At 43.5% G+C, this 14,017-nt stretch overlaps 2 protein-coding genes across 2 annotated transcripts in view; one reads left to right on the top strand and one right to left on the bottom strand.

Moving 5' to 3' along the window:
- lrrn3a (leucine rich repeat neuronal 3a) overlaps nt 1-8,354 on the top strand; it is a 32,572-nt gene extending 24,218 nt beyond the window's left edge. Inside the window, exon 2 of the mRNA XM_049575273.1 lies at nt 5,442-8,354. Within this exon, the coding sequence (XP_049431230.1) occupies nt 5,806-7,908 (2,103 nt within the window). The 5' untranslated portion in view covers nt 5,442-5,805 and the 3' untranslated portion in view covers nt 7,909-8,354. The remainder of the gene's footprint in view (nt 1-5,441) is intronic.
- immp2l (inner mitochondrial membrane peptidase subunit 2) overlaps nt 1-14,017 on the bottom strand; it is a 253,688-nt gene that overhangs the window by 56,867 nt on the left and 182,804 nt on the right. The gene's annotated exons all lie outside the window — the stretch shown is intronic.

The following is a 14,017-nucleotide window of genomic DNA, read 5'->3' as shown; positions in this document are numbered from 1 at the left end:
AGCAATAATCATGCTTCAGATTGCATCAGATAGTAGTACGTAAACGTACAACAACTAACGCCGGCCTACCACCAAACTACTTCAAGTGATTACATGGTCGCAGACAAATTTCCGATGTCGGTATAAAATCGCAAGAGTTTTACCTCAGTTGGTGCGCACTGTGATCTCGATCGTTCGGTGTAAGGTGGTCATAAAACTCAGTCCGAGCTGACTTAAGTTAGTCTTTTTCACATCTTGACATTCAGAGAAAATCAAACATGTTTGCTATTATCATAAGTTTTTAGTCCTGGCTCATGCAAATAGTAAAGTCTGATGTCCTTAACACTGTCAACAACCAATAGCTGTGCTCTCTTCAGCACCAAACAGGAAGCAGTAAACCGGGTAGACAGTAAACATGGAGGGCACTCAGGAGAGGCACAAGACAGTCTTGGTTCTCTCAGACTGTGAAAAAGGAGGAGAAACTAGTGGAGTTAGAAAGAGTTGGTGTTTAATTGGTGTGAGCCTGATCCAACAACCAGTGCTTATTTTAGTGAGATATCTTATTCCCACAGTCTCCTCCCACTAAAAACGTGCAGCTAATAAACAGAGGCTGGCAGCAAATTAAGGCAACAAAATCCAAAATGTAAAGTTGTTATCAAATGCAGTTTATCTTTATGGATTATACTGATCCCCATTGACAAGAAAGCTGTTGACATGTGACACCTGTTATAAAGGGTTGCTAGAGTTTTGTGTTTTTGTGGACATGTAAGGAATTGTTAATATGTCGTATTTCTAAAAGGGAGTTTGGTGTAATATTTTTCACCAGGAGCAGGATTGGAAATAGTCTCAAATGGAGTGTAAGTAGTTGGTGTGTGTATTTGCCATCTGCACGACAGGAGGGCAACAAGGTCCACAAGAGGAGGGAACGACATAAATGTGGATGTAATATTGATACAACTTGTTTAACTCTATAAAGGGTTAACTTTTAATTGTAGAGTTAAACCAACAACGACCCCAAAATGAAGGACAGGCCCTGAGTGTCAATGGTAGCTGCAGGAATGAAACAAGTTAAACTGAACACCAGACTGACGTCTTTCAACCGCTGCCTTCAGGACATATTGCTCCTCCTGCTGTTCTACCTCCGAATCACTGCTGCCAGTTACGTTACATTTGTCACTGCGGTCTGCAAGGAGATGCTGTTATCCTAAAATTTAGATCAGAATCTGGATCTCATTTACATGAAATTGCCTTTCGTGTTAAAAAACAACAACATTTAAAACCTGGAGAAGTGGGCCGAGAATCACCGCATTCGCCAACATGTACCCATAACTCCATATTCATGGCATCATGAAAGTCAGCCACCACTCTATCTCCATTTTATGCAACTGCATGTGTGTGTGTGCACGGAGGGGGGAACGAGGGAAGTCACAGCAGGCTCTTACTGTTAAGTAATAAGAGGGAAATGAGTGTGCGAGCATGGCGGAAATAAACAGGAGAAATTAAATTAGCGTACAGCAGCGTCTCCTGAGAGCACGCTTTCCAACCAAAAGAGAAAACATCCACTATTAAACACTCCATTTAACATTCAAGCCACGCTCGCTTCATTAGCATATAAGTTGTTTTTGTTGTTGCCTAAATACTGTACATAAACGTGTTGTTTCCATCTCTGTGGAGAAGCAATTACATAATAGTATAACGTTAGATCCAGACAGTGCGGCAGCTTCCTCCTCTCTGGGCGATGGACACGGATGCCTGCGAGGCTTTTAATGAGTTGCATAAGAGCAAAACAAAAACGACCAAGGAATGATTGCAGATGGAGCCATGTTAGGATGATAACACACAACCGTCAAGGGGAAGAAAAGAAAAACAACTATCCAATATCTCCTAATTATATATTGACTAAATGAAGAGTTGTGTGCTGTAACGGCAGATTACTTTGTTCTAACGTTCTTGTCACGGAGCAGCTTGGATGCAACTGTGTGTGGTGTTTCACACAGATGGTTGTGGAGAGAGAGATGGAGAGGGAGACGTGTTGGAAGTGTTCATGACAAAAGAAAAACTTGTAATTCCCACATGAAAAACGCTCCAACACAAATCTTGCATTCAGTGTCGTAGAAGTTAGAGTGAAAAGGTTTTGAGTGAAACCACAATTTAAAACTTATGTGAGCACAATTTCCTGATGACAAGTCCTCCGAACTGATTGAAATTGACTCAAATGAGTCTTTTCGGAGCTGACACCTCAATCAACAAGATGTCTGTCAGTTCCTTTCAAAGCCATTACACACTAATGACCCTCTGATCTGCCACGTTAAAGGGTAACTTCATTTTTTTTCAACCTGGACCTTATTTTCCCATGTTTCTGTGTTTAAGTGACAAATGGAGACGACAGTTATGAAAGTGGCCCAGTACTGAGCGAGTGCAAAACAGGCTGCACTTGGGGCATAATGTTAATCTTTAATGTACATATTAAGTGTTTGTTTTGCCACTGACAGGCTCAGATTGTTACTGTAAGTGTCTGACAACAACATTATGGAAAGGGTCCATACAGAGTAAGATCCTTTTTGTCTATCAGGAAACAGCCACAAATTCACCATCGCCAAACCCACCAAACTCCATTTAAATACACAGTAATTTTATCATCGTAAAACACACTTCATTCAAAGTCAACAGAAACAAAAAAAAAAACCCTCACAAAAACCACCGTGGTTTGCCTTTCCACTGTTCCAACAATCACTGGCTCTCATTTGACTGAAATAAACTCTTAATTCACCCAGTTAGATGTGAACATATGCTGGCTCTATACACACTAAAATGACCCTTTATTTAAATGGAGTTTGGCGATGGTGATTTTGAGGTTGCTTCTGGTGAAACAAAAAGGATCTCACTCTTGAACAAAAGGTCTGTCTCTGTAGGGATCCTTCCCATAATGTTGTCAGACACTGAGAATAACAATCTGAGCCTTTTAGTGGACGTACATTGATGGAGGGAACATGTCCGGAGTGGTTCCACTGCAGTCTGTTTCGCTGCAGTACCGGGCTGATTAAAAAAATATTCTCATTCGTCACTTAGAGTAAAAGAAATGGAAATAAGGTCCAGGTTGAAAAATACCTTTAAGGTTCTCTAGCTAAGCTACTCTTTAAGGTTTGGTTAGGTTCACAACAAACTTTAATTGGGTTTAGGGAATGACTGTTAACAGAAACCAACATTGATTGTCGACCTCTGAGGTTTTGCTGCACTTTAACAACCTCTACCTGTGCTCCTGACATACAGATGTCCCTGTCAGCAAAAACAAACAACCCATTTTGGTTGTTTTTGTTCAGAAGAGTTTCTCTGATCCTAAGATTTACTTTGGGGCTAACTACAGAATAATCACATAGAATTCAAATGTATTTAATATGTATTTAATTCGACTTAATGGGTTATATGGAGTATTTTTCCACTGTGGTCCTACTTCTTAAGAGAAATAAATAAAGGGCTTCATCAATTCAGCCACCATCGAGAGAAGGACCAGTACATCCAGTATTATTGGTGCATCTACAGCCTGATATATCCTCTTCTTCTGTGCCATAGAGCTCCACTGTTGTCCAAAATCTATTCAAACACATCACTGATGTGGCCCTGGTCCACTATTATTCTAAATACGACAATATTCTGAATTTGATGTGGGTCATATAAACAGCATCTGTTTGGATATTTCAAGTTAAACATTTTCCAATTGAAACATACGCTCGTAGTGTTCAGGTTTTAGGAGCCTTCTTTGGACATGTTTATAGCCCATTTGAAATATGCATCTTAATTTGGGTTTTTACAGCAGTTTGCGACACACGGCCTCAAATCTGTTCACAGTCGGCTCTGTGCGTTGTCATGGATATGGTGTCCACAAACCAACAGTTCGCAGGGCTGAGCAGAGAAAAGCTCACATTTCTGCTCAGAGAGACATACTGTACACACCTACTGTTAAACATCATGAAAGACTTGGCTGTCAGCAGGATTTTGGTTACACACAAATATCACAACACTGATCTTTTTAAGAAGATGGTTGAAGAAATGAAAGAGAGAGGCTGTACTGTCCAAAAGTTCACTGACTGGAAACTTTGAAAAAATACTATTTTGATGCAAAACTGCACAAGCGCCTCCAGCCGTACTTTTTTTTAAAAATATTTTTGACGTGATAAACCACATGTGAGGGCATGTAAATCGTAGAATGCACGGCTGCATGCAAACAGTAATATTAGTGGAATATTCATTGTCATCAGTCATGCAAACAGCTCACTAGAAACATTGTCTTTTTCATGTTAAGGGCAAAAACCAGAATATTTTGTGCATGTAACTGTAGTCACTGCTGCACAGGGTGACATGTTCCTTCCTTACCATGATCACACACACTGTAGTTTATTTTGACTCAATCCCACATACACCATCCTGCTGATGGAAATAGCAAAGTGTCAAATGTGTGGGATTTGTCAAGAAGACAAAATAAGAAAAATATATATTAGTAAAAGTACTGGTAGGAAAATGTTGGGAAAAACTGTCATGAAGTACACTGACTTTAGTAAAAGTACTGTATGTACTTTGAGCAGGGGAGAGAGAGGGGAATAAAGTGGGAGAGTAACTCTTTCAGTTTTGCAAACCCGTCCACACAGAGTGCCATAAACAAGCTAATATATGCATGAAGTGTCATAGCTCGTCCTCATCAGCAGCCGGCTGCTCCACACTTTACCGACAGCTTCATCTACTGTCGTACACTCGGCTGTGGCTTCTGCACTCAAGGTCACAAATTAATCAAAACATCAATATGTGCAGTCGACATAGGCAAAGCCCGCTGTAGACCTGTCACCTGTACCAACAACATTGATTCAGTGCCTCATGAATTATGCAAAAAGCAGCCGAGAAGTCGCAGCACAGGACCGGCGGCGAGCTCGTTCCGCAGATATTTTTGGTGGATCTACGACTCCTCGAGATTGTGTGTATCTACCGGCTGTAGCAAACTGTCGGCTTGTTGTTTTGCGTGGGTGATTTGATAAGTGTGCACAGGTGCATTGTTCACAACAGAGGAGAGATTCGGGGATGGTGGTGAAGCTCTGTTAATTACAGCGCGGGGGAAAGAATAGGGACATGCAGTGTTTTGCCTCTTGAATCAACAGACCTTTGAGCATCATCTCAGAGCTCCATCTTTTTTTACTGCTCTGACTGAAGCAAAGCAATCAAATACATCAGTACGTTATTTCGCCCTTCAGCTACACAAAGAGACTTGAAAGTACCATTTTTGGTTTCAAACCTGCCAGAGAATATACATAAGGTCAAGTTAATCATAACTTACAATTCCGATGGTGCGTGGAAAGCAATAAAACCAAATGAGGCTGAAAAGGCTTAATAAGTCTCAATATTCCTAAATGTCAATATGCCTTCATATTTCAACGACACAGTGTTATATTGGCCTTTTTTCTCTCCTGTCTCCCCAGATGGAAACTGACACCGGTGACAGCGACGGAGGATAATAATGATGGAAGGCAGAGTGATTCGTTTCCAGACGGAACCACAGCATTCTTCAACCGCCCCTCTGCTGCACAGCGCCGCTCCCTGAAGGATACATCGACCTTGACATATCACAGCGTGCATGACAACCTGGCACGGACCGAACTGAAAGGTTGCCTCTCTTTGCCAAGAGCTGGAAGACAACAGGGCCAAAGCTTCGGGGACCGGGCGTCAGCAGAAATCCACTCTGTCTTGCTGCAGTAACAAATGAGCTTTTATTTGTAAAGTTAACAGTGCTAACAGCTGACTCCATAAGGGCCAATTACAGGCTGAGGGGAATACGGGGCCAAGATGAAGGAGACAGCAGTTGTGGCTTGTTTGCTGGCTGAGCTGTCTCTGGCTGCCTTTGTTCTGGCCTCTGAGGGGGCCGCTCATTGCCCTGCATTGTGTCGATGTGAGATACGACCCTGGTTCTCACCCAGCTCTATTTACACAGAGGCTGCCACCGTGGACTGTAATGACTTGGGCCTCTCAGTGCTGCCGGAGAGACTCCCCTCAGAAACACAGGTACTGCTGCTGCAGACAAACAACATCGTTAATGTGGAGAAAACTTTGGATTACTTGGCCAACATCACTGAAATCGACTTGTCTCAGAATAACATTTCCTCTGTGAGCGATGTTTGTCTGGGGTCTCTGCCCCGGCTGCTGTCACTCCACATGGAGGAGAACTGGATTCAGGAGCTATCTGACAGCTGCCTCGCTTCTCTGCCCAACCTCCAGGAGTTCTACATCAACCACAACCTGATTTTCTCCATCAGCCCCGGAGCCTTTCAGGGCCTGAGCAGGCTGCTGAGGCTCCATCTCAATTCCAATCGACTGACAGGCGTAAACAGCCTGTGGTTCCAGCATCTGCCCAGCCTGGAGATATTGATGCTGGGAGAAAACCCCATCCTTGAGCTGTCAGACATGAACTTCAAACCCCTGGCAAACCTCCGCAGTCTCGTGCTTGCCAAGATGAATTTGACTGAAATGCCTGACAATGCTCTGGTTGGCCTTGAAAACTTGGAGAGCATCTCATTTTTTGACAACTTGTTCAGTCGAGTCCCCCGAGCAGCGCTGATGAGAGTCCAGAACTTGAAGTTTCTGGATTTGAATAAGAACCCCATTGAAAGGATCCAGAGAGGCGACTTCATGGACATGATGCATCTCAAGGAGCTTGGCATCAACAGCATGCCTGAGCTTGTGTCCATCGACAGTTTCGCCCTCAACAACCTGCCAGAGCTGACAAAAATCGAGGCCACCAACAACCCCAAGCTGTCCTACATCCACCCCAGGGCGTTCCACAAGCTCCCGCGGCTGGAGACTCTAATGCTGAACAGCAACGCTCTGAGCGCGCTCCACCGCAGCACTGTGGAGTCCCTGCCCAACCTGCGAGAAGTCAGTCTGCACAGCAACCCCATCCGCTGCGACTGCGTCATCCGCTGGGTCAACATGAACAGGACCACTGTTCGGTTCATGGAGCCCGACTCCCTGTTCTGCGTGGAGCCTCCAGAGTACCAAGGCCAGCATGTGCGACAGGTGCATTTCAGGGAGATGACGGAGATCTGCCTTCCTCTGATCTCACCTGGGAGCCTCCCGGATCGGGTCGAGGTTGGTAAAGGGAGCTCTGTGTCGCTGCACTGCCGGGCGTTCGGAGAACCAGAGCCTGAGATCTTCTGGGTGACGCCATCAGGTGACAGGGTCCTACCCGGGAGTGTGTCTGATAAGTACTACATGCACCCTGAGGGAACCTTTGACCTCTACGATGCCACAGAGGAGGAAGCAGGCTCGTACACCTGCATCGCCCACAACCTTGTTGGGGCAGACCTGAAGTCAGTGATGATTGTGGTGGACGGATACATTTCCCAGCATTTGAATCAACCTTTACATGTATATATCACGTCGGTCCAGTCTCATTCTGTAAGGGTTTCCTGGGAGAGCACTGGTGGTTTGGTATCACAACTAAATTGGTCCATTTTAGCCGATGGCAGCAGCGTCTTGATGCCATTCACAGCCAGGCTTCCTGCTGATGTCAAAGAGTACCACATCAAACAGCTGAAGCCTTCCACTTGCTACCAGGTTTGTGTTGAGGTCACTGCAGCACAGCCTGGAGACAGCAAGGACTGTGTCAACGTGACCACGAAGGAGGCACCCGTCCTGCGGGGGAAAACTGAGAACTGGGACAGTCTGGTGATGGCTACCTGTGCTGTGTCTTTTATCGTGGTTGCCGTGGCTTGCTCCGTCATCTATACGTCCCTGTACAGCCAAGTGTTTTACAGGAAACTGATAGCAGATCCTGCTGAAACGCTGCTGATTCCCGGCACTCATTCCTCCTCCCCTTCTTTCCTGGAGTTTGGTGTGTCTGGGGTCAAGGTGACGGCCACTGTAATAGACTTACCGGACGACTCAATGTAAGGAACGTCCTTGTGTGTAAAAGCACTTTGGGATTAAGCGAAGATGAAGAGTGATGGACACTGGAAAGTGTAATTTATGTGCCCTCTTTTCAAGACTTTTGATGGGACATTTTGCACTGGAACTCAGCTGGGCGGCATCGGAGGAAAATTCATACACATTTACATAAATGGCTAAAAGCAGAGACTATTTTGTATTTCAAACTTGTGTCATTATAACGAGCTTAATCAGGCAGATATCTTGACTATAATCTACATGGCTACTGGTCATTCATGCAGTGCAACCAGAGTAAAGCACAGCACAGGAACTATTCTGTCTTAAATACTTTGTTGAGACGGCTTTGATGTCTGCAAAAAGCATTTTCTTTGCTGTGTTACATTAAACGGTGCCAAGCGAAGATAGTTTATAACGGCAGAAGAAAAAAAATTGTTAGTCTAGTGTATAATTAAACCGACTATAATGTAAACAATTTTATGAACAAATACATTTTTCATTAAACCTGTGTGGTGTCTTATAACTACAATCTTTCCTCGTTAAATTTGGACACACGGCATGTTTTTTAAAATATGTCTGTTGCCACAAAGACAAACTGTGGTCTTTGAAATGCAGCAGCTGCCCTTCAAGGCAGGCGCTCTAACACTGTTAGGGAAATGCATTGCAATCTCAAACTGTTTGTTTTTGTGTGTGTGTAGGCGTGTGTGTATGTACCTTAATGGGTGTGTGTGTAAAGAGCGAGGACATTGGCAAACCCATTGACTTTGAATTGCATTATATTCTCTTTCATTAAAAATCCAATATGGATTCCCAACACAAACCTCAGTGAGGTGATGAATCGGCGTCACGCGCAAACTGATGGGAGGCATTTATCAGCGGGACTCAGTCATAGATCAACCGAGTTTCAGCACCTTGGACAGGGCTTTTAGAGCGCAGCCATTTGTCACCGCCACAGGAGCTAAAATATGACCCATTAGAGGCAGGTAGTGAATAGGTCAGCAAGAACGTGGCGCCCAAGTCATCCTCTTCCCCGTGTGACCCTGGAGAGACACCACCGCCGTCGCAGGAACAGCTCAGCAACTATTGGGCTCGTTTGTTAAGCGCCTCGCATCGAGCCGCGAGGGTAGGGGGAAGGAGACAAATGGACCACAAAACCAGGACAAAGTAGTTTCAGTCCCAAACAGGACAGAGGACGACAGCCTCCCAGTGCAGATGTTACTGATGTGCTGAGCTCTCCTGTACGAGATAACCCGGCCCTGGGTTCATTAGAGAGTCTGCTGCTTCAGTACTGTACGGCGAGGAGTAGTCTGGGTCTTTAGGAGAGCAGCTGCATGAGAAAGGAAGGATTATATAAAGGAGATGACAGGTCGTTTTAGAGGCTTTTCATTTTCCTTTCCTTCCTCACCTGTGCGGCTGGGTTCAACGCCAGTTCACCCCCCGCTGAGCGAATGATATGTCAACGTGTAATCCTCACAGCAAAACAAAATAAAAAGATCTCATTCCATTTTAAACTCTGTCAAAAAATAAAAATAAAAGCCAATACACAACTAAAAGGGAAAAAAAGAGGCTCCTCCAAGTGAGTAATTGCTCACTGCTGAGGGCGCACACACACAATATGTTGTGGCAGATCCAGAGGGAATGTCTTGAACAGGAATAGTTTTCCACGCAGCTTCCAAACCAACTGGCAGGTTAAATTAAATCCAAACAGCGAAATTGAAACCAGGACTCAGATCTGCCTTGTCAGGACTTCACACAAACCCATTACGCTAACAGCACAAATCTCACTCTAGCGCCCCCCTCAGGACTACAAAGGTCACTGTACACCAAAAGAACTACATGGGGAAATCAACAAAATGATAATTAATCTTCTCTTAGAGGTTTACTAGCGATGGGACTGATCCTGTAAAGTGTGTCCCAGGTAAAGGTCACAGGCTTATTAAAATCACAATGGTTAATTGTCTGAGAAACACGAATGAGCTCTGTAAATTCCGCTGCAATCTGGCAATTAGATTATCTTAAATTGTCTTGGGTGGAAAGTTTTGTGGTCTGAAGGTGATGATGTTCTAAGAAGTCAGCAGGTCATAGGAAATTTTATGATTAATCATCTGCGGATGGTGTTGGAGGGTGTACAGAAAAAAAGTAACAGTTCAGTTGGTGACTCTAAATTGTCCGTAGGTGTGAATGGTTGTCTGTCTCTATGTGTCAGCCCTGTGATAGTCTGGTGACCTGTCCAGGGTGAACCCTGCCTCTCACCCAGTGTCAGCTGGGATAGGCTCCAGCCCTGCTGTGACCCCCAACAGGATAAGTGGTTATGGAAAATGAATGAATGACTATGAGTGACTTTATTCCGTGACTATTACAATTAAATTGGTCATATTCTGAATAGTTACTGCTTTTAAAAATAGATTATTGAATTAGATTAACTGAACGTGACACAAAATGTTAAATACTGGTCTGAATGTGTTTCTCATCCAAAGCTCAACTTAATAACAATCTGCACAGTCGATCGTCATGTTTGTTGTGTAAAAGTGAAAGTTTTGAAGTTACAGTAGAAGCAGAAATCATCATGATGTGATCATGAACATCCTCAGCAAATCAAATGGTGATCCAACTTGCTAGAAGAGCTTGAAACAGACAGAACAAGACGGGCACTCAGAGAGTTGAACACTCTGCTAAGGCCAAGAGTCCAGCCTTCTGTGATATGCAAATCAGCAAGCGCAACCACAACATATGTCCAGACATATTCCTAAATCTATTGGAAAGAGTGCTCCATAACAACTGCTCTCTGTATGAAGTGTCGCAGAGGATTACTGGTACCAGTGAATGTGGATTGTGATATGGAGTAAACGTATTTGTACAACAGGCTACATTTTGTCACTGATGAACTTTACTACCCTCTAATGGATTTTAAGATGTATGGCATTTATTCCTCCACGGACAAATACCCTATCTCAAAATGTTAACTAAAGTGAAAAATAATTAGTGTGTCCGCGTTTCAAAAAAAATCAGGGCAGTTGTTTTTCTGTGATCCTGCTGACAAACAAACAAACTGGACTGAATATATCACCTCTTTGGAGAAGGTAATAACAGGCAGAGCAACATCACCACTATCAGAAACTTAACAGCCGTACCAGTGGTTCTGTTAGGAAACCAAATTACATGATAGTGAAGGTTTTTCAGTCTGAACCGAAGATGAGGACGAACCCACCAACAACCCTGTGACTTGAGTATAACTTGAGTTACCGCCTCGCAGTTGTACGCCTCCACAAACCAGTCAAGTTGATGTTTACATCCGTGTCTGTCCAGACTCACATGTGGCCATGACAGAAGACTATGCTTTAAATATGTACATAAAACATGGATGCGTCACACTCATCTTCAACCCGACAGCACAGAAGATCTATACAATCAGCACAGTTTCAAGATTAGAGTCACCAATTCAGTATCTGACCAAATGTCTCCCCTTCTGTTCCTGAGATATGACGTTGGATAAAGGCCAGAAAAGTGTTTGCAGAACATTATGATATGATTTCACATTGAGGCTGACCTTTGACCTTTTCGATATAAAATGTCACCACTTCATCATATTCAGTTAGACATTTGTGTCAAATTTTGTCATAGTTAGGATATGAATTCTTATGTTATGGCCAAAAACGTGTTTTGTGAGGTCACAGTGCCCTTTGACCACCAAACAATAATCAGTCCATCCTCATGTCCAAGTGGACGTTGGTGCCACATTTAGGGAATTCCTTCAAACTGTTCTTGAGATATTGCATTCATGGAAATGAAATGGATGCAAGGTCACAATCACCTTGACCTCTGACCAACAAAATCTAATCAGTTCATCACTGAGACTAAGTGGACATTTGTGCCGAACTTGAAGAGACTCCTCTTGGGCGTTCTTTAGATATCGCGGGATTGACTGACAGACAACCTGAAAACAACACCTCTGGACATGGCTATTAGGGACGCACCAATCCGATATCTGGATCGAATATCGGCCCTGATATCATCAAAATAGATGGATTGGGAAAATGCAACCTATACCTGTAGCGATCCTTGCCTTTTAAATCTATTGCGACGCGTGCACGTCATACGTCATGGAGCAAAGGAGAGAATCTGCTGTGTAGAGCTATTTCATACTGAACACTTCAACTAGCCTGACGGCAGTTTGTAATGTCTGCAAAGTGAATGTTGCTAGGGGTGGTGGTAGTACCGCCAAGTATAATGCTGCCAATTTCATAAAGCATCTACAAAATCATCACCAAACGGAGCACTAAGAGTTCCAGCAGTTGAGCAGGTCGAAAGGAGCAGGTGATAATACTACACAACAGTTAACGTTAGCAGATGTGCTGCAAGGAAGAGAGAATTTCCCCAGCAATAGATCAAAAGCTGTGTGTGTAGTGCTGGAGTACATTGTTTTCGATGGACAACCAATGACAGTTGTTGAAAACGTGGGCTTCCGATGTTTTCTGGATCACCTGGAGCCACGGTACAATTTGCTGTCGCGCAAATATTTTTTCTGGGACCGCACTGTCGGAAATGTACGAGAAAGTGAGCAAACACTTGTCTCAAGAGTTACAAGATGTAGATGTAGATTAATCTGTTTCATCTTGTTTCATTTTATCTTAGGAAAGAATTGTGTAATGCCTGATGCCTCTAGTCTTTTCTGTTCTACGTGTAAAGCTTTTTAGGTCAACCGTGGTATCAGATTGGTATTGGGTATTGGCTGATACTCAAAGCCACAGCATCGGGATCAGTATCAAAACTGAAAAAGCTGGATCGGTGCATCTCTAATGGCTATCACTGGTAATAAAGTTGCATCAACACCAGTGTTAAGAACAACACAACTTTTCAAAGACTGTAAATGATCAAAGTAACTTCCCAGCAGTTTCCACAGGGTCACATGTGGAACCACAAGGTGGTCCAGCACCTTTTTCTTGTCATCTTCTTTGCCAGTACTTCGCATCTCTCATCGCTGTGACCAACCCAACAGACACCAAAATTAAAAACTCATTAATTTTGCGGATATTCTCACTTTTTTTTCCTGCAGGAAGTCGGTAATATCCCCACCGCACACCGCCATTCATCACGGAGCGACATGCAGTAAATGAGATGCTGCTAAACAGAATAGATGATGTTAATAAAGATTGTGTGTGTCATATTGTGGGTGTTTGTGTTGAATCACGGCGTCCTTCAGCAACAGCCAATCAGAGGTGGGCGTCGCTCCGCTGCAGACATGATTAACTCACTGATGATTTTCCTCACAGAAACACGCCTGCTCGTTAACACCGAGAAGAGTTACGATCTACTCTGCGACTGAAAGATGATACATGTGGCGAGACTGAGAGAATTAAGCAGCCGTTTCTGACCATCACTCACAGGATGATTAGTCATTTCCCTCAACAGAGGAGGAACAGCACTGATTTATTTAAGGAAGGTAACTCAAGTGCAGTTTGAGGTTCTGATGCTTCATCTGGGATTATATCCTTTTCCTCTCGCTCATTTGAAAGGCAAGTAGTGTACTTGTACTCCACATCTGTCTTACTGCTGCAGTTACTGCTCACTGTGGGTACCACTGAAGAGACTGAGGTCATGTCGTCTGTATTTAGGGGACACGGTGGATATTTTTAGGTTGATTACCTGTTTATTTAGTCATTTAGGGCTGTTGGTGGGACACGAACTCATGACCTCAGTATTTTCTTGGCTGCAGCCCTTCATTCAGTATGAGATAATAACTAAAAATATTACTAAAATCTTTATTTTCCCTTCCCTGCTGTCCATCCAGTCTTGTGCCCTGCCTTCCTCCTTACTATACTCCTCTTCCCTTGACCTTCTCCCTTTGTTTTCTTTGCCTTGTTCCTTCTTTCCTTATTCAGTCCCTCTCTGATTTTTGCGATCTTTTTGGGGAGTATTTTGCACCCTAAAATGCTTCGTTCCTAAAAATCCTAATGCATGTCGCGATATTTGTAGGCATTTGTTTTTGCCATTAAATTGCAGAAGCAGGTGAAAATAGCAAAACTAGTTACATTTTGTGTGTACTTCATTAAAAATCAATGGCAACTTATTCCACACAGAATTAAGCAGCACTGCTCTGAGTTTGTGATTTATGCTACAC

The sequence above is a fragment of the Epinephelus fuscoguttatus genome, linkage group LG4 (genome assembly GCF_011397635.1).
Source record: "Epinephelus fuscoguttatus linkage group LG4, E.fuscoguttatus.final_Chr_v1".
Taxonomy (NCBI): Eukaryota; Metazoa; Chordata; class Actinopteri; order Perciformes; family Serranidae; genus Epinephelus; species Epinephelus fuscoguttatus.
This window is presented reverse-complemented; position numbering and strand designations above follow the sequence as displayed.